Below are 27,898 nucleotides of genomic sequence, written 5' to 3'. Positions count from 1 at the left end.
GCCCACCCACCCATCCCTGGATGATGACACCTTCAAAATACAACCATTCAAACACAGATACAGCAATAAATTGTCCCACGTACAGTACGTCATCCAATGGGGCTTCGATCACTTTACAGAGAGAGCACGTCTATAAACACATGAACGGCATTACCTATATACAGAGGACACATTAACAGTCAGAGGTTGGCCCAGGATGGATCGAGCTGCGTCGTGGGAGTGAAGTGCACGATGAGAAGAGCATTCGGCTGACGGAGAAAGACAAACCACTGGAACGACGAGTAATGGGGGAGAGTGGAAACGACAGTTTTCCAAAGGAGATATCCAAATGTCAGTTGGCCTCTTAATCAGTAACGTCGGAGAATATCTGCCTGCTTGGTAGCGATTTCTAACTCCGTAGTCTCGCTCTGCTGGTAGTAGAGTCGTAGCTGCGGGGAGATTGGTTTTTGCGTAGCCAGCAGTTACAGTTCAGGGGTGAATGATAACGCCACCAACACAGTCGAGATTCTCTTGACGATTTTGTTTGGAACTGCCGGCGTGTGCAGCTCCAGCTCACTGGAGAGATTCGCCTTCGAGACTCCAGGTCCGATGACTACTCGGGGCTCGTTTTTTTTGCGTTTTTCGGCAGATGAGTGATCCTAGAGCCACCTTAATTTGACGTTGGGTTGTACAGACTGAGACACGGACACAGATACACTCACTGCTAAGTTAGTACACGCTACCAGCTCACGAGAGACCTCTCATCTCTTAACCGAGGAACATGACCCTGTTTATCTCTATGGGAAGGCATGTGCACACAAACACACACATACAGTACATGTACATAGAACAGACACAATCAATAGAAAACGACTTCATCCCCAATCGATTATTGCCCCTTTCAACTGTACATCCCAGCAATGATTTTAGGTTTTTGTGCAGCAGAGCGTTTGTCCCCTCTTCAAAGGTTTGTGCTATAATATATATATCGTCTGTCTGTGGGTCCAACTTGACCTTGGATACGCCAGAAAAGCCACAATTAACATTTAACGTCTCATTAAAGCCTCCGTGTCTGGCTGTCTGAATTAATCTGTACGTCGCCACGGCGGGCATTACTAGAGTCGTGATCGACAGACATTACCCCTCGGTCGCTTTCCGACAGTCTGGTCCTCGTTTGAATCCCCCAGCTGACCTTTAGCTGTCCTGCCCATGAATGTTAACACTACATTCACAAACTCCCTCCCTCTGTTGGCAATGTCTTTAAATCCTCCAAGCGGAGGGCGAGACATACGCTGCATGTTTAAAAGACTAACTTTGGACAGGACGAACGCTCCAGACAGGGAGGACACCAAAACAGTTGGGACTCGGACCATCTCTTGATTGGCTAGACTGAAATTTGCCCACTTACTAACATCCTCTTACTGGCTCTCAGTGCATTTTTCATTACTTTTAGAGCAGTACGGGTTTAACAGAACATGTTTAAAAAACAAACAAAACTGCATTCTGTACAGAAACCTGATGTAGACACACAGGAAGTACGACACGACAGCAGGAAACAGTTTCTAAACAGCCTACAGATGGAAAAAAGACAGTGACGAGGTTGCATGATATTGCACAGCTGTAGAGGAGAAACAAAAGAACACAGTGTGTACAGCACGTCCCCAAGTAGCAAAGTCAGTGTAAGAGGTTTACATCCAGATGCGATGCCTGGGCCTGGCTCAGTGCTTTCATCAGTTAGTTCCAGTGCAGTAACACGTCGGTACCTGGCAACACAGCGATGACATCAGGTACCAAAAGAGAAACACGTACAGTACATACAGCCACGTCCGTACACACACACACACACACACACACAAAATCATCGTCCCACGCCGGATTTCTTGATGTGAAGTTGGCAATTAAGAACAAATGGGAGCTCGTAAAAAGACTCAAACGTTAATGTCGATGCAGCACGCTGAAATGTAGAAAAAGGGGACACACTCGTTCAAATCAATTACATCTGACATCAGGTGATGGATGACACACACGACACGAGGGAACCAATCCGAACAAGATGCTAAAATCACCGACACACACACACACACCCTTGGCAAAGTTCACATTGAGTAAAGTGCCAGCAAACAATCCAATCAGAGAAAAGAGACGCGTGTCCTCCGAGTTTGACTCAGTTGTGGGATGGAGAGGAAAGTTGTTTTTTATACAGGAAATAATCGGGGTGAGGTGGTTGAGGAGGTGCCGTCTGCACCTCCACAGAGCTGTCAAGTCTTCGTAGCGTCATCACAGGTCGTAATCGCCGTTTGAATTGGCAAATCAAACAGAGGATGAGTGGGACTGATGCGGAGCGTCTGGTGCTCCGGCATGATGCAGATTCAAAGACAGAGAGATCAGTAGCCTCGTGGAGAGAGAGGAGAGGAGATCAGAGGGTCGGTTCTCACATCAGCATCTCTTCTGGGCCTCTCTCCGTCTTCCTCTCCCCTCCCTTTTTTTCCTCTCTGTCTTCTTTCTTCCTTCGGCGCTGGATTTGGTTCTGGATTTGTTTTCTTCGACTCTTTCTCTCTCCATCTCTTTCCTCTCGCCTTCTCCGTCTCGGCTTTGCTGCCATGGTTACCACATCATCCCTACATGAAGTGCATCTGCAGAGGATAGGAGAGAATGGAGAGTGATTTAGTTCAACAAAACACCTCATCAAGTGTTCAGGCATCTATTGACGAGCATATTACCTGCCGCAGTGCCAGGAAAAACAGCTTCTCGGTAATCGTGAGTGCTCCGTGAGCAATTATATTACCCCGCCATGTTTTGAATAATTGGTCAAAATACTTGTTTGTTCTGATCGTCGTGTAGCTGCAGCCTCGCTGTGAAAAACACTCTCTGGTCAATTATAAATTATCTGACAGCATGATTCACCCTCCGTCTTGAAGGCACCGCAGTTTGACCGCAGCCAATTATCATCTTTAAGAATAGCTGTGATCGAGGGCGTTAGTTATTCCAGAAGCAGACATACAGTTTTTTTTGCCTTTCTTATACTCCAATTAGTGTTTTCGCTTTTCTACTTCTGCCCTCTCAGCAAGACTTTCCAAAGCATAAAAGAAAGTGCAGCCCAACGTTCAGTCAAGTTTCAGTTTGGATCGTCCCCGCTCCCTTTACTGCCTCTTAAACATGTCTGCATTTACTGGGAGATAAACTGATTTCCAGAGAGATTGCCTAAACTATTTATTAGAGAAGAGCTTCATTTTTATGGGTGTGAGTAAAAAAGAAAAAAAAAAAGAAAAGCTTTAGGTCATACTGAAATCGGTGGTGGAGCACAAGTCAGTGAGGTTGAAATGAAAGTGTTCCTTTAATAACAGTCCATAGCTCATAATTTCAAACTGACTTAATTCTGCCATTAACCTCCATCGGCATTATAAAACAGAAGTCTGTGAAACTATTCAGGACACGTCAAACCGCAAACAAGGTCAATTATGACTGTTACATTGTGAATTTTTGATCCGCAGAGGTTTCATATTTCATACTTGTCCTGGAGCCAAAAATCTGTGACATTATAACAACGTCAGGTCCGGAGTCTGACCTGATTTATGGACCGTACCGTATTAGAAACAAAAAACAAAGTTTTGTAGTGAGCAAACAAAACAAAGTGAGTCATATCCAAGGCCATGACACCGCTAGACAGCTCAGAGCACGTAGTGAGCAAACATACTCAAATCTGAACTGAGGACTCAGAAAGTTAAATATCTTTTATGGCGCTGAAGTTGATGAAATGGATGTTCTGGATCTTAACTCAATTTATTTTTCTTTTCTTAATAATCCGTATGATTAATAATCAGTATAATCTAGTAGCCTACCCTGCTGGAAAAACCAGCATAGACCAGCCTATGTTGGGCAGCCTCATATCTGCCAGTAGCCAGTTAGCTTAGCTTAGCTTAGCATACAGAATGCAACCAGGGTGAAACCAGTTGAGTAGTTTTGTTACATCTTTTTAGTTTGATTCAGAAGTCTAGAAACGACAGACGAGGACTACTTTGAGTATCCTGCTGGTCTGTACGCTGAGCTAAACTAAGCTAGGCTAAGCTAAGCTACGCTAACCGCCTGCTGGCTGTGCAAATATGTGCACCCAGAGGAAATTTTACTGCTCAAAGCTTGCTCCTTTATGGCTATGGAGCCGTAAAGGAGCTCAATGAGAGTTCTCATTTCAGTCTCGTTGTTGTCTTTTTTAGTCTCAAACATTTCTCATTTGTTTCTCCTAAAATTCCTTAGGAGCAACAGGTGAGACTTGAGACTTTACCACTCAAACCTTGCTCCTTTCCAGCACCGGGGAGACATTCTGAAACTTCATTGAGAGCTTTATGAGATCTCCTTTGAAACTTACAGGGAGCCCAAGTTGAGATTTTCTGCACCTGTTTCTCAGGAGAAACAATTGAGAAACAGGAGAAATCAGCCACAGCCTCACTTTGGTCTCACAGAGATCTCATAGTTGTCTTGGAGAAATGAATGAGACACTACTGAGATCTCTTTTCCAATTTTCGTTTCCTCTGGGCATGTGTATGTGTTTCCCCGCTACAGTGTGCGACACACGTACTGATCCATATGTGTGTGTGTGTTACCTGTGTCCCCGGGATGGGCCCAAAAGGATTGGTGGGTCTCAGGACAGGCTGGTTGTACATGACAGGCTGTGGGGGCATCATGGGAACGCCCCCCATCTGATGACTCATCTGAGGAGGGAGCTGGATGGAGGACAGGTAAGGAGCAAACAAAAACCAAATCAGATTAAGAGCGGATTAATCCCTGCAGAGAACGAGTGAAAGCTTTCTGAGATCAGACGGCTCTTTACCATTCCATACACAGGCACTTGGGGTGTCGTCATAGGAAAAGCCACTGGTGCTGGAGCCTGTGCAGAACAACAGGAACACAACAGACTGTTTGTGGCTGAGCTACAGTCGGATCTGAAACTGAAAGTTGATTGCAAACATAATCCCGATACTGTCGGCCTCGTGTCTACCCTGCTCCCCGAAGACTGAAATGTTGTGACTTTCTTAAACATTTGCTCGTGGGAAGCAACAACAGGAGGCGCGACATTAAACATAGATGAATGGAGGAGGCAGCCTGTAATAACCACAAAAGGATGAAACAACAATGCAAAGGCAAAGCAAAATAATTCCACCCTTTCGTCTGATGATTCATGTCTCACACAATACAAACAGTCCGGTAATGAAAGTGCCACAAATAAAGATTAAGAAAAATCAAAGCAGACGGGATGAAATCAGGTACAAAAAGAGGATTGAAAGAGAATAAAAGAACTTACATAGCCAGTATAGATCATCCCATTCTGTGGAGAGTGACAGAAAAAGAGAGTTACAACAATAAAAGTTAAGCATGTGCAGAGAAGATAAACCGACCTTCGCTCATTCATCGCGTTCCCGTCGCTTCTACTTTCTATTCAGGCCGCGCCGCCTGCTTTCCGAGCCATTTGCTGAATAAATGAGCGGTTTGAGTTGAGAGGTCAATCAGTCGAACATTTAAAAGATGAGACCAGTTTGATTGGAAGAGACGTGGAGATAATTAGAGTGCAGCACAGAAAGGACAGCGGCAGGAGCTCCTTCAGAAGCCCCGAACCAGGCAGAGAAAGTCACATTTGGCCGACAGGTGTGTTTGATGAGTTTCACTCTAGAAGGAGAAATCGTATCATTAAGAGAAACTGACTCCTGACAAAGTGATGGATGACACCAACACTAATGCACAGTACACGATTCTGCTGGAGTCCAGAACTTGTTTGACATGAAGATCTGAATGTGTCTGTTGTTAGTTTGTTGCTACCAGAAGATTTCTGACATTTATATAATCATGTAATGAAAATCACTACAGACGGCGGTGATAGTTCATTTTCGGAATGTTTTTCTGTACTTCAGAAATCATGACGTCAGAGCAGCAACAATTAGTCGATAGTGAGAAAATTATTCTTCCAATCGGAGACTTTTCAGCTTTTTCTCTATTTTATTTATCATTGAAAACTTATAATCTTTAGTTTTTTGTCAAAACAAGAAATCTGAAGACGATTCCTCAGCTTTGAAAACGAAGTAGTATATATTAAAACCACATACATGCAAAATACTGTAGAATAAGTTGTGATAACAGTTATATTTTTTGGTTTTAGCCTGGTACTGTGTATTACAGTCACATTCATGCACGTTGCGCATGATAATGTCCTCCATGATTAGTTACGTGCTGAACTCAAACTGTGATGCAAAATTGAATATTTCAAGTTAAACAACACTGAATCCAGACTGAGTCTTATTGGCCACTCAAAGCAACATGATGTTGTGGTATGCTGACATCAGCAGAACATTTCACAAAACATTGAGCTGAAGATAGCTGAAGTAGTTCATTTAACATGATGTCACTGAACTAATAACATGATGTCACTGAACCAACAACATGATGTCACTGAACTAATAACATGATGTCACTGAACCAACAACATGATGTCACTGAACCAACAACATGATGTCACTGAACCAACAACATGATGTCACTGAACTAATAACATGATGTCACTGAACCAACAACATGATGTCACTGAACCAACAACATGATGTCACTGAACCAATAACATGATGTCACTGAACTAATAACATGATGTCACTGAATCAATAACATGATGTCACTGAACCAACAACATGATGTCACTGAACCAACAACATGATGTCACTGAACCAATAACATGATGTCACTGAACTAACAACATGTCACTGAACTAACAACATGATGTCACTGAACTAACAACATGATGTCACTGAACTAACAACATGATGTCACTGAACCAACAACATGATGTCACTGAAACCAATAACATGATGTCACTGAACTAACAACATGATGTCACTGAACCAATACCATGATGTCACTGAACCAATAACATGATGTCACTGAACCAACAACATGATGTCACTGAACCAACAACATGATGTCACTGAACCAATAACATGATGTCACTGAACTAACAACATGTCACTGAACCAACAACATGATGTCACTGAACCAATAACATGATGTCACTGAACTAACAACATGTCACTGAACTAACAACATGATGTCACTGAACTAACAACATGTCACTGAACTAACAACATGATGTCACTGAACCAACAGCATGATGTCACTGAACTAACAACATGATGTCACTGAACTAACAACATGTCACTGAACTAACAACATGATGTCACTGAACTAACAACATGTCACTGAACTAATAACATGATGTCACTGAACCAACAACATGATGTCACTGAACCAACAACATGATGTCACTAAACTAATAACATGATGTCACTGAACCAACAACATGATGTCACTAAACTAATAACATGATGTCACTGAACCAGTAATAACCTGGTGGCTGCTATGTGTTTGCTCATGCAGGTGTGTGACTGTCAGGCAGCAGCAGACGCAGTGAAACCCACTGAACATCGGTGCAGGTGGAGGATGAGGATGCTGATCAAACCGAGGCACGTCGCGGAGACGCGGCGGTAAACTTTAATTTAATCTTCACAGCTTTTAAGCGTCGGCGGAGACACTGCAGTGGCCTTTGCACTTGATTCCACCACAACAAGCTGTGTGAAATAAGCTCATAAAATGTCACTCAGAGGTAGATTTATACGGTTTTTAAATTATTTTACGAGCGCTGAGTTATACCGTTCTCTTCGTTTACATCAGAATCATGACTTCCCTGTTAATGTGCTCATCTTTTAATCATGAAAGCAAACTCTGATAAAGTCTGTTTCAATATGAGCTTAGCTATCAATCATTGATCATCCTTCTGATGTTTAATAATGATGATGGCGATATCACCCCGGTGATGATGATAACCACAGACACGGTACTGACAGCTGTTCTGATGCTGTTGGAGAACCTCGGGTCTAATGAGTGTTGGAGCAGGCTCAGGTACTGACATCAGTTTCTATATCAATGTATGGATCATGCTGGAAGTGGAAAGCTTGTGAAGTGAAAGCTTTATAAGGCTGATGATCCTCACAGTTGAATCTACAGAGCAGTGTTTTGTATGTTTGCTGAACTGCAGCGGAGTGAAAGTCAAACGGGTGCAATCAGCACTGTGAGCCCGATGATAACGGTGTTTAATTGTCCTGTTTATAACTGCTGCAGGGCTTCATCTGTGCCGGGTCCTCCCAGAACAGAATCCAGGAGCTTACAGCACCTATTTTATCTATTCTGTTGTTCTTTCATTGCCCATTGAAGTTACTTGTAATTTGAATGTATTTTGAATCTGACGGAGAGAACAGTCTGGTCATGCAGTGAGTTTTGTGCATGTCAGATGAGCTACGCTGACATGTGGTTCAATGCTTCTTAATGGCTAAATATTGTGGGATGTGATCATGTTGGTGCTGTGTGAAGGCTAAATAAGGATTATTAGTTTGGTTTCTTAGCCATCTGTTTCTTGTGGCCACAGATTGAAGCAGTCAGTCGACCTGTGTGAGCCCATTCAGTCCTGAGCAGACGTCTAATCAGCCACTGTAACAGCGTGTCAGTGAGCTCCAGGTGTGTATGAGCTTTGTAGAAATCATGTAATCATGCATGAAACTTGACGACAACGAGAGCGTGGCTTCCAAGTTACCATCTGAGGGACGGGCATGGGCGCAGGTGCCATGGGATGGGTGGTGTGAGTCCAGTTGGTGCTGGTGCACATCGTCTTCGACTGCCAGCCGCTTCCTCCTGTTGGCTTCTTCTCCACCAGCTGACTCCACTGGAGCTCCGGCCTGATGCACACACAGTATTTACACATGCACAGATTATACGTAAAAAAAAAAAACGTCATTTGCTTGTGGCCAAGTTTAAGATGTCAAGAGAAACCCACTCACTTCTTAGCTGGCGTCCCTCCGAACTGCAGGTCTGAGAGAAGGAAGAATAAAAACATGAGCTGAAAGAAGCAACGCAACGACAACAAAGACAAACAACATGGAGGCGATGACTGAATGTTTGGAGGGAGAAACCGTCTACTCACTGCCAACGAGGTTGGCTAATGAAGAGTCCAAATCATTGGGCAGCATTTTCCCAGAGTGCAACGGGGCTCCGGGGCTGTGAATTTGAGTGGGCGGGGCTGGCTTTAGCAGGTCACCTGACGTCCAAAGGTTCCCATGGTAACATGAAAGGAGAAAAAAAAGGGGGGATTGAGTCAGAAGTATGAAGCAACCGAGGCATCACTGTCACAGCGTATCCAGCTCTGAGCAGCATGTGTGTGTGTGAGCGGGTTTTTATTTGCACGCTCCGTTGTATATTTGCATGATTATCTGCGTGTGTGCATGTGTTTGTTTGTGTTTGTGTGTGTGTGTGTGTGTGTGTGTGTGTGCTATCCTACCTCCCCAGGCATTGTTATTGTTGGGCACAGTGTGTGTGGTCTGGATGGGGGTGAAGTTGGGCTGCAGGGTGAACAGCTCACTGGTCAGGTTTGGCACACTGCAGGAAGCAGAACGGGAGAGGAGATGTTGATTCTCGTTTTGTGTTTACGTAACCAGAAAAGATCGTTTTTATAAAAATCTGATTTATAACGACAGCCAGTCAGAAGGCCTCTTGTTGCAGAACTGGGCTAGAAGCTGGTAGACAAAACAAAAAAACAGCTGAACTGTGACGCTGCAGGTCAGACGAGTCTCTCTGCGATTTACACTCACTGGTTGTTGACGGGTACGATGGGTGAGTTGGAGAAGAGATCCGTCGCCCCTCCGCTGCTGTTGGCGCTGCCCACTGACTGGCCGCTGGGCGACACGTTGGGCGTCTGAATGTCGATCACTTTATGACCGTCGTCCTGCACGAGAAGCACCAATCAATGTTACATCACCACGGTTTGTAAAGAGCCCTGCAGTGCACATGAATGGGGTTAACCTCCTCTCCTCTCCTGTCCTGTCTGATCGGTCCAGATGGATTGGTTTGTTAGTGCCCAGAACGTAACAGTAACAACACAAAGATGGCCGCAAAACATCTCGAAACAAACAGTTCCACAAATTCAAAGGGAGGATTTCAGGGCGTCAAATCAATGCCAGAAGATGTGTTATCATGCAGGCGACAGCATTCTCTGCATTATAAGTATTTCTATTGATTTGTGCGGGATGCTCCTTTATTTGAATGAAAAATCCACCGCAGAGCATCTCGAGATTGTGACTTCATTTTCATTCCGGGTGCATCTGTGGAGGCTCCGGGCCGGCAGCCAGGAACAGACAGTGTATTTCACTGTATTGCAGGATTAATGCACTCTTCCATTCAACTTCAACAACAAGTGCGGAGGACAAAAAGACTTTGACGCACAGTTCTGTTCACGGTCCACACGAGCTGAAGCGATTTCAGTGTGCCTTCCTCACATTAAAGCAGATGCAGCTATGTTGTGAAAAAGGGTTTGTGCGGCGGCGGCGATCATTTTGTGTTTTCATTACGCGCGGCTTTGTTGGCGTACAGTTGTGTCTTTCTAAGCCTTTTTATAAGTACATGTGAGTTTAATACTGTAAATGTCTCGCCTTGTGTTGCTGCAGTCTGTTGTCGTCCGTCTTGTCGTCCATACGGCTGAGAGAGATCCCAGTGCTGGAGAGAGAGGACACTGCACTGGACAAGGTGCTGGATCTGAGGGCGAGACACACACAAACACGTTTGTGCAAACGCCTGCAGAATTTACACGGCGCTGATATCACTTTGTTCTGTTTGTCTTTGCTCCGTGTGGACGTTATACTCAGAGCAAAGAAGAGTATCAGACGAAAAGTATTGGACAAGCTGGGATTTTAATTATGTGATGCAATAGACGAAAGGTCTGAAGATAATGAAATCAATCGGGGTCGTTCATCTGGGGACCATGACTGTCTGTAGTTAATTTCATGGCAATCCATCAAGTAGTTCTTGAGATATTTAAAGGGATATTCCGGTGTTAGTTTAATCCATGGTCTAACACACTGTGAAACTGTGTTAGACTCCCTCTCGAGAGATCAAGTTAGCAGACCGCTAATTTACGGAGTTTTGTCAACCTCAGAAACGACCGCACGACAACAATACACTGCAGTAAATGGATCCAAATATAAACCGCCACCAAAAAGCCACAAATAATGCTCAGAACAGCACCAAACTTCAGCAACAGTACAAATAGGGTCTCAGCACATAGTCCGGGGCATCTAACCTCCGCTAGCTTAGCTGGATTTCTACTGAAAAGCTGACTAAATGTACCACTCTTCTGCAGCAGCTTCCTGTTGACGGGAAGTCCCGACGAGTCGATTACCGAGTGCAGTAGAGTTCTGCGGCTCATGGATGAAAATGTCCGATTATGACTCCATGGAAAAGCAATCAAAGTTCATATGTGTCTTACCTGCCAGTTTATAACAGTTATTATCGAGAGCGGACAGGGAAAAGAACGGAATTGAGCATTTCTAATCGCACTCGGTAATCGTCGCGTCGGGACTTCCCCGACCCGGAAGCTGATGGAGGAGAGTTGAAATCTGTTTTTAGCTTCACAATAGAAATCCTGCTAAGCTAGCGGAGGTTAGATGCCCCGGACTATGTGCTGAGACCCTATTTGTACTGTTGCTGAAGTTTGGTGCTGTTCTGAGCATTATTTGTGGCTTTTTGGTGGCAGTTTATATTTGGATCCATTTACTGCAGTGTATTGTTGTCGTGCGGTCGTTTCTGAGGTTGATAAAACTCCGTAAATTAGCGGTCTGCTAACTTGATCTCTCGAGAGGGAGTCTAACACAGTCACGGTGATTTAGACCATGGATTAAACTTACACCAGAATATCCCTTTAAGAATGGCGGGCTGACCGACAAATCCCCACAGCAGCACTGTAGCATGGCTTAAAAGTTCAAGCAGTGCTACTTTAAAAGGCTTCTGAGTCGTCCATTAATTCCTGATATTAGAAACCTCGTCACATACTGTATAAACATGTATGTTACATGTCATGTCGACTGTACCTGCTGGCGGTGGAGAGGTCCTTCAGCTTCCTGCCCTCCAGAGAGGCTAGATGCTGCTCCAGAGCCTCCAGGAGAGAGCTGGGAGCCTGCGGGGGGGAAACGTGGGGCAGGGAGGTGTTGATGGGGAAACATTAGAACCATGGCCAAGTGGACAGAACTGGACACACTGCACTCTCTCGCTCTCTCACCTGTCTCCTCACTCCGTCTCACCCGCTCACACACACACACACACACACACACACACACACACACACACACACACACAAAGCAGCAGCAAATTTAAGACATCATCCTCAGATTTGTTATCTACTCTACAACAGCGCTTTGTTCTTTTTTTCTGATTATCATTATTATTGTTATGCTTTAAAAACAATTTTTTTTAGCATTTGGTTTCATCAGGTTTGGTTGACCAGCACATGCACACATCATCAGCCTTTTGGATCATGCAAGCGAGTCCGCGGTGGGACTAACAGGTCAGGACAGAGCAGAGCGTCGTCGCTGCGGGGCTCCGGAGTAGAAACACAACAAACACATCTCTGAACCGTCTAATGTGCCCATGCAGAGGCCAGCAGTGCACAAACGCTCTCGTTAACACGCACACTTAACACACGCATACACAGAAATTAAATCACAGTCCTAAAATTTAGAGTTAACTCGTGGCTTCCACTCAGGCTAGAAGTCAAATTCGAGTGTTTTATCCGGAAATCAAGGCAGCGACTAAACGATGGAGCCAGAAAAAAAAAAGTTTTGATCCCACTGGAAGCCAAAGAAGTTAACTCAGCGAAATGTAAACGTCCGGTGAGAAACCAGGTATGCACATCGAGCAGCTGGCCAGCACTCTTCACCGGGAAACAAAATGGATGAATGGGTTCATTTTGACCACATGTGATACCGCGGTCTTCACCGAGAGCCTTACATTTCAGCACCAGAGAACACAGTGCAAACACAACAAGCAAAGAAAAGATTTCTCATATACTTATTTTAAGGGGGAAAGAGAGTAAAATGCGAATTCTGGATATCCTTCTTCAGAGAAATCTAGAATATGCTAAAAGTTTCAAAGTAAAACAGACACATATCTAGAGCTCAGTATAAGGCATGGGTCACTATGTGGTTGAATAAGAGCGTATAAGGTCTTCATAAGCACTACAAACATGCCCTTAGTTTGAAAAAAGTCAGCTATTTTCAGTTTGTTAGCAGATTTGTCACATTGTAAACATCCAATTATGCGTCCACTGAAAAGGATGAGCTGGATTTGGGGCCTCTGAGCGTGATATGCAGTGCTTCTGATGACATTATGTGCACCTATACAAGTCATATTTGCAGAAACCTACTTAATAAAAACCATTCGCTGCTCTCCCCACAGCTAATGCAAAGGGACATGACCTTTTTTTTTTTTTCAGGGAAATGATTTGAACACTGCTTATATGGGCAAAAAAAAAAACCTATTTCATAAAGCTGTGCTGACTTGTTTGTGTAATAAGCCTTCGAATGAAGAGACAAGTCCTGATATTTACACTGTGAAAATGCCGGAAAGACTGCTGGGAGAAAAAAGACTCAGACAGATGCTAAGCCCAGCTGAAATAGAAATATGCAAACTTCTGTTACACAGCCACAAAAATGCTGCTTTGAAAATCCCTCAGAGTAAAATTTGTTCTACAGAGTCAGATAAGAAAAAACTATTTAAATCCTGCAGCAGGTGCAACACGGTCTCACTCCTGACGAGTCACAGTCAGCAGCAGGTCAGAGGCCTCGCCATGCTTCACCTGTACGCAACATCCTGTTAGACTTTCACAATAATGGCTCTGCGGTCAAATGCACAACAAATATTATGTGCAATGTCCAAACTTACAGCTACATGATAAAACGTGCTGCATGTTATTAACCTTGTCAAACAGTTTAGGTTCTCTAAAATAGAGTTCTGTTCGGATGACACATTTTTTAATGCAAACCTGGAAGTCGCCCTCATCAAAAAAAAACTTTGTGAACATTATTTTAAAATGGATTTTGGATTATTGCAGAAATAAGTTCTGTGGCGAACACAAGTCTATGTTCCTTTTGTTCAGCATGATAATCTGCACAGGTGAGCAACACCTTTTGTGATTTTCAAAGCTTAAATTAAATGATTAAAAGTAAAATGCTAATGTTAGTCTTTAAACAGACATCAGGCGTCGGGAAGTTGGTTTTTCTCCCAATATAAAAAAACATGGATTTTCGAAAGTAGTTTTCCGGGTTTTAGGACTCATTAACACCACGCTAAACACTACTTGGTTAGGTGAGGAAAAGATCATAGTTTGTAATGAACATAGTTAAAATATTTTGCTGATTCTCCCGTGAACAAGTCAGAACAGAACTGATGCGAGAGGCGTAACTACAGCGTCAAACCGTGAAGCCGAGGGTTTCTGACCAGCAGCTGGATTTGGCGCGTCGTGAGTGAGAACCGGCACTAAGGCATCGAAATTGTGAAAAAAAAATGAATGATTGTTTCCTCTCTATTCTAAACTCTGTGCAGAGAGAAAAAGGAGACAACGGAAAAGGAGTTACGGAGAGTGAAGAAGAGAGGAGGAGGACGGGGCAGCTGCAGTGTGGGCAGGTCTGTAGGGTGAGTAGGGAACGGGAGCGTTTAGAATGAAGCATTATGGGATTGACTTGACGGATCTTAAATACTGGTTGACTGACTGGTTGATTGACTGATTGAGATGAGATGTAGACTGACCTGTGTGAGATCGGGGCTGTCGCCCTGATCTATCCCAACTCGCTGTGTCACAAAAAAGGAGGGGAGGGGTTGGGGGGGAGGGAGGAGGGAGGCAAAATAAAAAATAAACCAAATGTAATAACAAAAAAACAAGGAGTCAAACCAAAAAACCCAACAGAGTAAAACAGAAAAAAGGGAAGAGGCGTGTGAAGGAGGAAGAGGAGGAGGAGGAGGGAGAAAGAAGAATCAAACCCAAGCATTCATTACTTCATGCAGTGGCTGGAAAGGAAAACAAATAAAAGACAACAGAGGAGGAGGGAGGAGGGCGCATGCACACGCATACAAACACCGATATATACACAGTATATGTACACACACACACTTATAAGTACACACACACACACACACACACACTGAGATCTGGAGGTTTGAGATGAATGCCGAGCACACCGACTGATCGAACAGGCAGGGCGGACGACAGGTCACGTGACTGCGAGGTAAGACACATCCAAAAACAGGAGAGACACTCAACTAATGTTGACTTTGAACAGACGGACAAGGGGAGGGACACAGATGACAACACAAAACAGACAAACACACATTTTGTTAGACAGGTAAAATGAATGGGTCCTTAAAGTCAACGTTAGTCTCTCGTTGTTGTTGTTGTTTGTTTTTTTTGGTTTTCTTTGGATCGAGCGGCTGAACTCCAAACCTTCTTCCAAAAGGGAAACGAAACCAAGCAGAGAGAAAAGCCTGTGAAGATGGAAGCTACGCAGCCGACAGAGGATCAGACTGTTTGTGTTCACCGTGAAGCCTAGCGAGGGATGCAACTGTTAACTGGATAACAGCCGTCTTCTTCTTCTTTTTTTTTTTTTTTTTTCAAGAAAAGGGAGGAAATAAAAGAAGAGGAGACAGAGATAGTGATAGAGAGAGAGCTTGCTTTGGGCATGCAGTGCAGGCATGTGAACAGGCAGCAACGCGAGGGGTCCCTCAACTGGAAGCTCTACATGAGCGGCTCTCTGATAGGCCATTAATCAGTGTTATCGAGTAAACCCCCTCCCCAGGTCAGGGCAAGAGAAGGACAGAAACAGGAGGGAATCTAGAGGCAAAAAAAAAAATAAAAGACTTGGAGGATTAAGGAGCAGAAAGCCTCTGGACGCTGATCTACGGTCCGGTTCAGGTTCAGAGATATCGACCGTAAATCAGATCCGACAGGCGACAGAAGTCTGGAGCGAATCTCAACCGGCGACAGTGGATTGTTTTCTCTACGGGAGAAATTAAAACGATAGAAGAAAGAACGTGGAGATTATGTTTATAAGGAGGAGACGACCGCCGAGATTCGCTCCGGACGGATATTCTCGCCCTCTCTGCGGAGGAGCGGCGGGACAAACGGACGTTACCTCCGCCACTTTGAGGAACTCGGACAGTTTGGTCATCCTGTTGAGGAACGTCTTGTAGATCTCCAGAGCTTCTTTGCACTGGTTCTTCTTCATGTCAAAGTATTTCTCTGCGAATCAGAAGACCAGAATCAACACGAGAACGAGCAGAAAATAAGGGAGAAGTAGAGTAACTTTATCCTCAAATCAAGTCAAGTAATTGATCATTTAATGAACCGCTCGCTGAAGAGTCTGCGGTCGGTTCTCTGTCTCCGTTCCTCACTGACTTGATAATTAACGAAAGAAAAGAAGGTGATATTTATAGTCTTTAATTGGACTTTGAGAGACAGTCGGAGGAAGCATTGATTTCCCCTTAAAGACCGACTGAGTGGACTCGCGGTCCTGTGATCTCGACATCGGAGGCAGATTACTGAGTAAACACAAAATGTAATCAATGGAGATTAACTCATGTTGTGATCTGCGGCGTGTGAGGTTTACCCAGCATGTTGATCACTCCCTCGTTGTAAGCAGCAAACAGCCGTATGGAGTCTTTAAACAGCAACATGAATGCTGTGTTGATCACTCCGTTGGTCAGCTCGTTAGAGTTGGGCTGGAGGAGATGAAGACAGAAGGAGAGTGAGATCGGGTCGAGACGTCACAGCGACATCACGCGTCCTCTGGTCGGGTGTTTACCTGGAAATCCAGCAGTGCGTCCAGCTGGTTCTGAATGGTGGGCAGAGTCTTAATCAGCTTGTCCGTGTTCATGGTGCGCATCACACCTTCAGCCCTGGTGACACACAAGAACACATGCACACAAACACGCATGCAACACACACACAGGACTCGTCAGACCTGCAGACTGAGGCGTGTTCGAGTGTGAGGAGATCCTTCAAGTCGATTACAGACACTTTTTAAAGTGTGAGGGCAGAATATCAGCAGAGTTAACGTTAAAGGGATATTCCGGTGTAAATTTAATCCATGGTCTAAATCACTATGAAACTGTGTTAGACTCCCTCTCGAGAGATCAAGTTAGCAGACCGCTAATTTACGGAGTTTTATCAACCTCAGAAACGACCGCACGACAACAATACACTGCAGTAAATGGATCCAAATATAAACCGCCACCAAAAAGCCACAAATAATGCTCAGAACAGCACCAAACTTCAGCAACAGTACAAATAGGGTCTCAGCACATAGTCCGGGGCATCTAACCTCCGCTAGCTTAGCTGGATTTCTATTGGGAAGCTAAAAACAGATTTCAACTCTCCTCCATCAGCTTCCGGGTCAGGGAAGTCCCGACGCGACGATTACCGAGTGCGGTTAGAAACGCTCAATTCCGTTCTTTTCCCTGTCCGCTCTCGATAATAACTGTTATAAACTGGCAGGTAAGACACATATGAACTTTGATTGCTTTTCCATGGAGTCATAATCATACATTTTCATCCATGAGCCGCGGAACTCTACTGCACTCGGTAATCGACTCGTCGGGACTTCCCGTCAACAGGAAGCTGCTGCAGAAGAGTGGTAAATTTAGTCAGCTTCCCAATAGAAATCCAGCTAAGCTAGCGGAGGTTAGATGCCCCGGACTATGTGCTGAGACCCTATTTGTACTGTTGCTGAAGTTTGGTGCTGTTCTGAGCATTATTTGTGGCTTTTTGGTGGCGGTTTATATTTGGATCCATTTACTGCAGTGTATTGTTGTCGTGCGGTCGTTTCTGAGGTTGATAAAACTCCGTAAATTAGCGGTCTGCTAACTTGATCTCTCGAGAGGGAGTCTAACACAGTTTCACTGTGATTTAGATCATGGATTAAACTTACACCGGAATATCCCTTTAACTGCTGCGAGTTGTAGCTGCTGTTAGCAAGTTTAGCTCGGTTAGCCGTGCAGCTAGTTGTTGGACTGGGAGCTCGGAGCATCAGGGGAGTGTTGCTTGCTAGCTGGTTAGTATGCTAAGTACAGTAACTATCTTTGCAACAATGCTCAGAACATCAAAACTGTTTTTTCTCTGCAGCCTGTTCATCTAAAACTCTGACATGTTGCACCTTAAAGGTAAAATAGAAAATGTATTTGTTCTGTTTGTGTCCGTGTCGTGCGTGAGTTCGTTACCCTCGCTTCATCTTGGTGAAGTCCACGGCTGCTAGTCTGTATGACATGGCTTTTTCATTCAGGTAGCGGCTGTAGCGTCTGATGAAGGTGGACATGTTGTACCCTGGAGGACAGACAGGGGGCGCCGCTGTTACAGACCCAAAACCTACTGGCCTCTTTTCACAACCCGGTTAAGAAACCATAATCACTTCCATAAGAACCGGACTAACGTCTCTGTAAGCAATCTGTTAAACCATCTTACCGTCACACTCAATGTATACAACATGCAGCAGCGTCTTTTATTTTCTTTTATCTACAAAAAGGCACACTGTCTGAAGCTTTTCATCCCCGGACTGAAGCTTTCCTTTGAAATCGGCTTATTGATGGCGCTACAGATCCGGGGAGAGTCGGACATAAAGTCATTTTCTCAGACGTACAGCACTGCTGAGTTTACAAACAGCCAAATGGCATTAAATCACCTTGTAGTGCAGCCTTATCGAGGAAGTTGTTGAGGTTGAAGAGCGTGTTTCTGGAGGCGAGGTACTGCATCAATCTCTGACGGGGGGGGGAAAAGGAGAGGAGGAGGAAAGAGTTGGTGAGTTATCTGATGGTGTTTCCTGACAGTACTCAATCATGTCCACACAGACACAATCGCAACGAGGAGTTCGTTTTAAACGGCCGTTTGTTTCGAGTGTGGCGACTGAAAAACAGCCGATCACATGCAGGAAATCACATGTCCAATACTGATAATGCAGCAGGTGAAAAACCAACAAAAATAGTGTTTTCTTCTGTCTTTACGTTTCATTTTGGGTCAGCGTGGGTCCGGGTTGCCAGGTTGGAGCGCTGACTCCAGGCAAGTTTTGGCTCATCTTGCACAAACATAAACAAAATAAACGAGCAATAAAACAGTTTTAACAAATTCCCCTACTGCCACATTAAGAGCCTTCCTCTCTTTAAAAGACATCCCATTGGTTTACAGTTTACGATGAACTCTTTCACATTAAGGAAGTAAAGCTGCTTTAAACCTCACAGTTCTTCTGGTCGGCTGACGGTGAATGTTCGAAACATCGTGTCACCGTTTGTGTTGCAGAGCGCCGTGTCGTGTGAAAGCTTTGTGAGAGCCGCGACCTCAGCGTCCAGTCTGAGACGCTCATCACTCGACATGTTTGATGTTTTGGTTATTGATCTCGTGGTGTGAGCGGTGCAGGGAGTTGATTTCTCACGTAAATGTCAGCCGGATCGCTCGCCGGTCCTTGTTGGACACGAGGAAGATACACCTTCAAAGAAACTCGCCGCAGGAGTCAGAGAGTTTTTTTAGCGAGCGGAAATGTCAAGAAGCTGAGCTCGCGACTGGCGAACATCAGCAGAGAGCGTCACGGGAAATGTCCGTGTTTCATCCTTTTGATGACGCCAACGATTATCACATGAGGGCCTGAACAACCTGTTAATTGTTTTCCTGATTATTAGATGAATCACTCAGTCAATAAAAGTCTTTTACATCCTGAAAAAGAGGAGAATCCCCATCACAGGTTCACAGGACTGAAGGTGCTGGCTACAGAAAACTTAACTTTACAACATAAAATACAAAAAGGGCAACAAACCCTCAAAATTCAGAAGCTACTGTAAAGCGAGTGGTTGTCTGTGGTTATTTGTTTCCTGTTTTATTTTGTAGAGTATATCCATATGTGTCATATTTTACATCCCACTTCCTGTCTTTGTCTTTTTTCTCGCCCTTTTTCTGTGCATTTTAAATCAAATCAATCAAAATCTGTACAGCAGACGGAGATATCAGCTTATTTTTAATTCCACATTCCTCTTCCTTTTTGCCTGCATTACCCACAATGCAACATAGCCCCTGAGTGACATCACTGGAGGACAGTTTTATCAGATTACACACCGCTTCCTCTTGTATCCACAAAAAGCTTCTCACTACTACAGTTTTACTCCTGAAGACCTGGAAACACTTTAAAATGTGAGCTTGTCACGCTTCTAATCGCTTCTAACGTTTTGTGGTTTTGTTTTTGTGACATCACAGATGAACCCCTCCCTCCCGGGCCTCCGTACGTCGCGGCTCACCTCGTTGCCGTACATCATGAGGTGGTGTGTGGTGATGAGCGCTTTGAAAACCACGATCCAGCTGTTACTGGCCGTGCGCTCCAGCAGCGTGTCTGCCAGGTGGGGGATGCTGACGTTCAGCTCATTGGTGCAGTGGATCAGGTCTGGAAGACACACAGAAAGGAAACACGATGAAATGATTAACAGATTAATAATCATTCCAGGAGCTGGTGTGTGTGTGTGTGTGTGTGTGTGTGTGAGGTTAGAGACTATAAGCGTCCGTGTGTCCTTGAAATCAGAGCCGGCCTTTTGACTGGCTGTGAGTCACGGTGAATAACAGCAGCAGCGTCTTGTCACCGTCATAATTCATCAGCTCAGAGTGCTCACAGGTTGAGTTATGAATCGACTGGCAACGAGTGAACAAACCACGCTGAATGCACTCTCATCGACCGGTGCTTTAATTTTGCCTCGTTCAATATCTGCACACAAATCAATAAACAAATGATTATTTAATAATAGAGGCCGTGTAGACGGATGAATCTCAACTGTGGCTAATCTGTGGCTGGAGTTTAGAGCGACTCAGCCAAAATACCGACACGATATCATCCCAGAAGATGGAGATAAAAGAAAATGTGTCAGATGAACGAGACTGTTAGCGGTGATGGACCCAGACGTTCCCGCTCTGACAGAGTCTGAGCTTTATGTTCTGCAGGAAGAGAAAAATATGTTTCAGTTTCATATTTACAACACAAACCAGAAATATTCTGCTACAGATGAAAAAAGGTGTTTCACAACTGGAGCTCCGGTCGGACAGATCGGTGGAACAATGGCCCAAATTCTTCAAGGATTTCTCTGGTTTAAGATCAAAATGTGAAGTATGTGAGGCGTCTGTTTAATCTCACAGATTTACTGACTCTTAGGTGAAGAAACAAGCTTTACATTATTCTGTTTTACAGTAAAACCCTTCATATGATTAAACTGCTCCGTGTCAATGTGTCCGGCGGCATTCAGCAGCAAGTTTAATCCATCCAGGGTCGCCGGACGCCGTGAGAGGAGAACCTGAATCTAACAGTCGTGAACAGAAATGTACAACAATTTGAAATGGTTTGCACTGCAGCAGTAAAATCACGAGTCAGGAGCTGAATTAAGAAACATCCTGATGCGATGAGAGAAAGTGAATTCACACAGACGGAGAGAGAAGTGGTCTGAGGTTCTCTGAGGTTTATTTTGAAAAGCTCAGTGACGTTTCCTGCTCATACGGCGCTTTAATGTTTAATGCACGTCAGAAACACCTGTGATTCACCACAGCTGACGTCTCATTCCTCTTCAGCTCTATTTAATGTTATTTATTAATGTAACAGTCGTCTTCTTAATGGTCTCCTGCATTGGTGCCAAATATGAAGGTCGGTTAACTTCCAGTATCTGGAAACTGAAAGTGAAACCTGTAGAAAACAAAGGAGGAAACCTGAGAGCCGTGAATCAGCACCATCACTGTTATTTATAATCTGTTTTAACCGTAAGAACAATTTATGTTCCTGATTAAATCTCGGTGCTTTAACATCACGGCTGAACATGGTGATGGTGGCGCTCAGTCATGCTTTACACATTGTTAATGTGTTTGTTTGTGAATTTCCTTCTGGCTCAATAATTAATGGGACAATATTGATTCCAACTAATTAAAGTTTCCTGCCGAACGTGAACAAACACGAACGCCCCAGCGAGGCGGATGTGCAGCAGGTTTTCAGCGACGCTAAAGACGCTCAGTGGATGTTTTTTTACGCCGCCAGTTAAAAATATCTCAGCAACGACTGGACGGATCATTCTGACATTTGATGCAGGCGTTCACGTTCACCTGAGAATTAACTGTAATGACCCACCTGGAGTCTAACGAGCTGTTTATCTTCATTACTTCCATCTGTCGCTCCTGCAGAACAGCTCAACTGTTCTTTGTGAATAACGAAGCAAACATACGCTTGTTCAAGTTGTTTTTATGGAGAATCGTTTGAAGCTTCAGCTATTTTAAAGCTTAATTGGCTAGCTTGACATTTTAGCTGCAAGATTTTGTATTTATTGCTGAAACATGTAATAGACAAGTTTTTTTATTTTAACATATCATTATGAAGTAAATGTTGATTGCACTATTAAATGGCTACAAAATAATGACATCATCGGAGTTTGGATTGTCCAACACCTGCAGTGAAGCTTCAACCCTGTCTGCTTTATTTTACGTTATTACTGATTGTAAAAATCACACAGGAATGAATCATGAATCATCAGCGTAGTGACTCTGCTGCATCAACTTACTGACAGTCAGTCCGAATATGAACCACCTCGACGATTAATCTGCAGTATTTTACATGTTAGCTTTGTTTTATTGTGTTTTGCTTTACTGTCGCACAATATATATAATATATACAATTATAAAACCATCAGCGTTTGGATTGTTCGCCACCAGGCAAAATAAAGTCAAGCAGGCAGAATCTTTCTATCTTTCTTTCTTTCTTTCTTTCTTTCTTTCTTTTGTTCATCCATTCATTTGTTTGTTGTTTCTTTCGTTCGTTCATTTGTTCTTTCATCTGTCCTCCCTTCCTTCCTTCTTTCCTCTCTTTCTTTCTTTCTTTCTTTCTTTCTCTTTCAATCTTTAATTTGTTCATCCATTCTTCCGTTCTTTCTTTCTTTCTTTCTTTCTTCCTGTATTTCTTTCTTTCTATCTTTCTTTCATTCGATGTTTCTTTCTTTCTTTCTTCCTTCCTTTGTTCTTTCCTGTCTTTCTTCCTTTCTTTCTTTCTTTCTTTCTTTCGTTCGTTCATTCATCCATTCTTCCTTCTTTCCTGTATTTCTTTCTTTCTTTCTTTCTATCTCCCTGTATTTCTCTCTTTATTTCTTTCTATCTTTCTTTCATTCGATCATCTGTCCTTCCTTCTTTCCTGTCTTTCTTTCTTTCTTTCTTTCTTTCTTTTGCTCATCCATTCATTTGTTTGTTGTTTCTTTCGTTCGTTCATTTGTTCTTTCATCTGTCCTCCCTTCCTTCCTTCTTTCCTGTCTTTCTTTCTTTCTTTCTTTCTCTTTCAATCTTTAATTTGTTCATCCATTCTTCCGTTCTTTCTTTCTTTCTATCTTTCTTTCATTCGATGTTTCTTTCTTTCTTTCTTTCTTTCTTCCTTCTTTTCTTTCTTTCGTTCGTTAGTTCATTCATTCATCCATTCTTCCTTCTTTTCTGTATTTCAATCTTTCTTTCTTTCTTTCTTTCTCCCTGTATTTCTCTTTATTTCTTTCTATCTTTCTTTCATTCGATCATCTGTCCTTCCTTCTTTCCTGTCTTTCTTTCTTTCTTTCTTTCTTCCAGTATTTCTTTCTTTCTTCCTGTATTTCTTTCTTTCCTGTCTTTCTTTCTTTCTTTCTTTCTTCCTATATTTCTTTCTTTCTTTCTTTGCGCTCCTGTTGTCTTCGCGCCTCCACTTGAACAGAATTACACCTGAATAATAAGAACGATAATAATAATAAAACGTCTCCGGTCAAATATCTCCGCGCTGCGTCCACCTCGTGTGTTTTCCTCTGGGTGATAATACATCAGCTCTGATTTAATCACCGACGTGTCGATGGAATGTGATGAAGCATCGACTGTTCGATCGCCAGCTGGATTATTGATAAACTTCAGTCAACGTAGAAAATAATGTGCATCAGTAACACAATTACAAGTGAGATTTAGACGTGCAGACAAAGAATAAAACGTCTACAGAAGTTAAATTGAAGGCTTTTGTTCGGATAAAATAAAAAGCCAACGTTTAAAGTATGTTCGGCTGGAGGGACTTCTCATAAAGACGATTTCTGTAAAATGCAATAAAACATTCCAAGTGTTTTAAATCCTCGGCTTTAGAGAAAGTGAGTCACTCTCAGGAGCTGAAGTTGCATTGATATTAAAGGTCATTACACTGACACACAGACGTGGGAGTCGGTGTTCGTCGGTGGTATTTTAGTTATATCAACATTTCAGCTTCTTCACTTCAACTTAATTGTGCTTAAAGTTTAGAAATGTAGCTTCCAGGAGCGAGAGGACAGTGATTATTATCTCAACACATCACAGTTTCAGCCCACGACTAAATAAATAACACGATGAATAACACAACTTATTCTGCTTTCAGGGGCAGAAGATCATTTTTTTGTCCTGATTTTTGTTCCTCGTGTGACGAATCTGGTTTCTGTCGCCTCTTTCTACCTTCTCAGCCACGCAGAGTTTAGTGAAAGTGAAATCTCATTACTCCGTCTGTCGTGCTCGTCATTCGCTCTGTGGGTTGTAAATAATCAGCATTGGCTGTTTATGTCACCGACCGGTCTGTCAAGGTCATGAAGAAGAAGAAGAAGAAGAAGGAGAAGAAGAAGGAGAAGAAAAGCCGATGAGATCTGGTTTGTTCGCTCTACCAGCATGTGATTAATCACGTGTTGCATTTAGAGAAACGGCAGAGCGATTCATCTTTTCCTCCCACTGTGTCTGGCCAGGACGGATCAATAACAAGTCGAGTGTGTTTTAAAGGAAACTAAAATGTCATCAGTATTTATTAAAACCTCTCTGACGATCAGCTGATGTTGGATCTAGAATAAGTGTCCAGCTGCAGAAACAGAAAAACGGGTTTGATTTCTAACTTTCCCGGCAGGTTCTCAAAAGTTAACAAGGTCGAAGTTCCTTGAACGCCTCGTTAGTAGTCCCGCCTTTAATCCTGTGACTCTGTGACATCACAGTGTGTCACCATGTCACACATTTGCATGATTTATGTCTAGTTTGAGCATTAAAGCCTGTAAATCTGTTTTTAGTAACCACAAATAAAATCATGAACGTGATAATGAGCGAATACGTCTCTGGTTTTGTTTTAAACAGGTCCAGCGCTACTTCAGCTGTTTAGGAAGCAAATCTAGAAAACAAAAGCGTCCAAACACTTTGTATAAAATGTCAGAGCGAGAAGCACGATGAAGGTTTCAGCCCAGAAACGTTCTTTTGTTATTAACTTCCATCATGTTCGTGACGATGGATTTACTCTCCACAGACTTTAATGTGAAGGACGGTGTTTGAAAGTCTAAAGTCGAGTCGTTTCTACGCAGGCTGATGAGACCGGGTCACATCCAGCGCCGGTTCTGTGCGAGCTGCACTCATCTATACTCTCAGACCGAACATCGAGCGCTGCCTCGTCAGAAGCTCCGTCGGATCAGACGAGTTCATCGACTTTTCTTTCCACTCTTCAATCACTTACATCCACTGACCTACTGATCACAAACTCACTTCCTCCCTGCGTCTTTTCTTGAACCTTAAAAGCCGCCCGATGACGTCGGCGAGTCGCGCGTGACATCATCTCTCACAGAACGCGTTTCATAGTGCGAGCTGTCAGAACAGCTGCGTCTGAATGGCTCACGTACAAAAACATCCATTCAGCCAACACATTTCATTCGGAGCTTCCAGGGAGGTGAACTGATCCAGTCTTACAGCTCAGAGCTTTTTCTGCCATCAATGATGAGAATACGAGCCGGATCAGAACCAAACTGGATCACTTTAGCCACCTCGACCAGAATTAAACTGACCCGTTCTGAGGGAAGCTTCATTGTCCTTGAGAGCGTTTGGTTTAAACCTTATTAGAATCCATCTCAAGGATGAGAACTTGTCATGTAAATGCTCGAGCTCTATTTTTAGATTATACGCTCCCACCCTTGAGTTAAATGACATTTACTAGTTTCTGAGAGACTCAGACTCGTGGCGGCGCCGAAAACTGGACGACCTTCTACCGTTTAATAACTGCAGGGGTGCTGTGTTCTTATAAAACTGTGGCTCCGCTGCAAAATAAAACCAATAACGGCTCCAGTCGCTCAGTGTCCTTCAACCGACGGTTTCCTTTGGCCTTCGGAACAACACTTCATTTCTACAATTGACGTTTCATTTCTGACGTATTTCTGCACAATTTAGAGAGTTTACGGATATGAAGCAGAAGTCATGAAGCAGCGTAGACGACAGATCAGGAAGAAGAAGTTTTTAGGAACGATGGATCTTTTTGAAGAGAAGTTGTCTGAGTTAGTTGAGGTTTTACAAAGGTGTCGATTTTTGTACGCTTTCGTGGCGGGATTAGACGTTGACACGGTAAACTATCACATCACATCGCCTCCTCTTGCTCTACATTATCAGTGCACTGGCGCCAAATAGTCGGTATAAATAGGAGGAAGGTGCTGCGTTGTACGGCTTTGGATCAGGGTCGACTACCAATCCCAGCACTCCTGGTGACGGTTTTCATTACCAGTCAGGCCAAGTGGTGAAAAGCAACTGAAGAAAAGAACGAGGCAAGAGAGAAAAAGGAAGGAGTCGTGCGAATGTGGCGCCGTAGCGACGAGGGACTGACAGGAAGTTAGCTAAAAGGGTTAGCATTCTGTGATCCTGTACGGCTGCTAACGTCCCACAGAGAGATCTGATCTCAGTTGGACTTCCTGGTAAAACATCTTTACTTTTAATGTGACTTTTTGGTACTTTTGACGCGATCCCACCGTGATCATGGACAATCTCTCTCTTCTAATCACAAGCTGCTGCCGCGGTAACACCACTGAATCCCTCCGGAACCGCTGGTCACTGTCAGATTAAGGCATTAAAGCAGCAGAAATGACTCAACGCCGCAACTCGAGACGCTTTTCATCGTGAGTCGATCCTGAAAACTCGCCTCTGAACCTTCCCCCAACGCCCCCCGCTGGGTGTTTCTCTGCTTTAGTGGCCTTGTTTTAGTGATACAGTCTCTGATTTAGACGTAGGATGTGGAGGCGCCTGGTGGCACATCTCGTGAGGGAGCCCAGAACTCCCAGCGTCACCTCTGCTGTGGGCACCACTGACTAATCCACCGCCAAACTTGCCGGCTGACTGGCTGGATGACTGACTCTCGGGCTGTTTGGCGACCTGCCTTCGCTGTTGATTTATCCACATCTCCTCTTGATTAGCCATCTTGCTACCTCCCCCCTCCTCCCCCCTCCTCCCTCCCTCCCCTGTCTGTCTCTCTGTCTGTCTGTCTGACTGGCAGCACCATTGATTCCTCTTGCTCTCCATCGATCATGTCAAGTAATTATAGTGAGGCAGGGAAGCCACCTGACCTAATAATCACCGGTGGAAATCTACATGTGAGGATCCCTCCATCACACACACACACACACACACACACACACACACACACTCAGCACTGACAGCAGCAACACCTTCATTAATGGTAATAACGCACCAGAGGACGTGACAGTGAACTTGAAGTCGGTGTGTGCGGCGCGTCTCTGCGCTGGAGTGTCTCCGGATGATAGTGGCGTTAATAATGGATGGGCCTCCTCACTGTGCAGCGGCCGGTTAGCCTATAGCAGAGCGGAGCAGAGCGGGGCACAGTGGCCTATTTCCCCTGGATGACATGCACACACACTACCTGGCCCGTCGCTCCCTCGCCTGGTATGAAAATGTACCGCTCGCGTTTCAGCCGCGCTGCGTAAAATCACGTTTAACTCCCGGGGAATGTGACGGCGCCTCGTTAAAGCGGCTGCAGGAGGCTGTTTACAGGCGACCCTTTGTGAGGAGGAGGAGGGGGGAGATGGAGAGGCATGCAGGTCTATCTACACAGTATATGATGGTATGCTTTAACCTACAGTCAAGGTGTTTCTTCTTGGGTCCGCTGACTTCGTGCGTCGTGGCCTTGCAGACGGCTTTGCTGATGGCAGACCCGGTCATGCTGTGCTGCGCGGCGGCGATCCGGTCCGTCAAAGACTGTCCCGACAT

At 44.1% G+C, this 27,898-nt stretch overlaps 1 protein-coding gene across 2 annotated transcripts; it reads right to left on the bottom strand.

The window, feature by feature from the left end:
* Positions 1-13: 13 nt before the first annotated feature.
* Positions 14-27,898, bottom strand: LOC115594196 (phosphatidylinositol-binding clathrin assembly protein-like). 2 transcript variants are annotated; one of them, XM_030438080.1, is made up of 19 exons: positions 27,769-27,898; positions 20,152-20,294; positions 18,555-18,630; positions 18,097-18,199; positions 16,683-16,776; positions 16,488-16,599; positions 16,014-16,120; positions 14,635-14,676; positions 11,922-12,007; positions 10,488-10,590; positions 9,651-9,784; positions 9,341-9,438; positions 8,987-9,100; positions 8,844-8,874; positions 8,600-8,753; positions 5,276-5,299; positions 4,805-4,861; positions 4,578-4,697; positions 14-2,612 (listed from the first exon to the last, which is right to left on the bottom strand). In XM_030438080.1, exons 1-19 carry the CDS (start codon positions 27,896-27,898, stop codon positions 2,598-2,600), a joined length of 1,743 nt encoding a protein of 580 aa, XP_030293940.1. In that variant the 3' UTR covers positions 14-2,597. The 2 variants fall into 2 exon arrangements, with proteins under 2 accessions (XP_030293940.1, XP_030293941.1); XM_030438081.1 differs by having other exon boundaries at positions 8,600-8,741.

Source organism: Sparus aurata, chromosome 13 (genome assembly GCF_900880675.1).
Source record: "Sparus aurata chromosome 13, fSpaAur1.1, whole genome shotgun sequence".
Lineage (NCBI taxonomy): Eukaryota > Metazoa > Chordata > Actinopteri > Spariformes > Sparidae > Sparus > Sparus aurata.
Note: the sequence above shows the minus strand (reverse complement) of the source record. Positions and strands in the feature narration are given on the sequence as shown.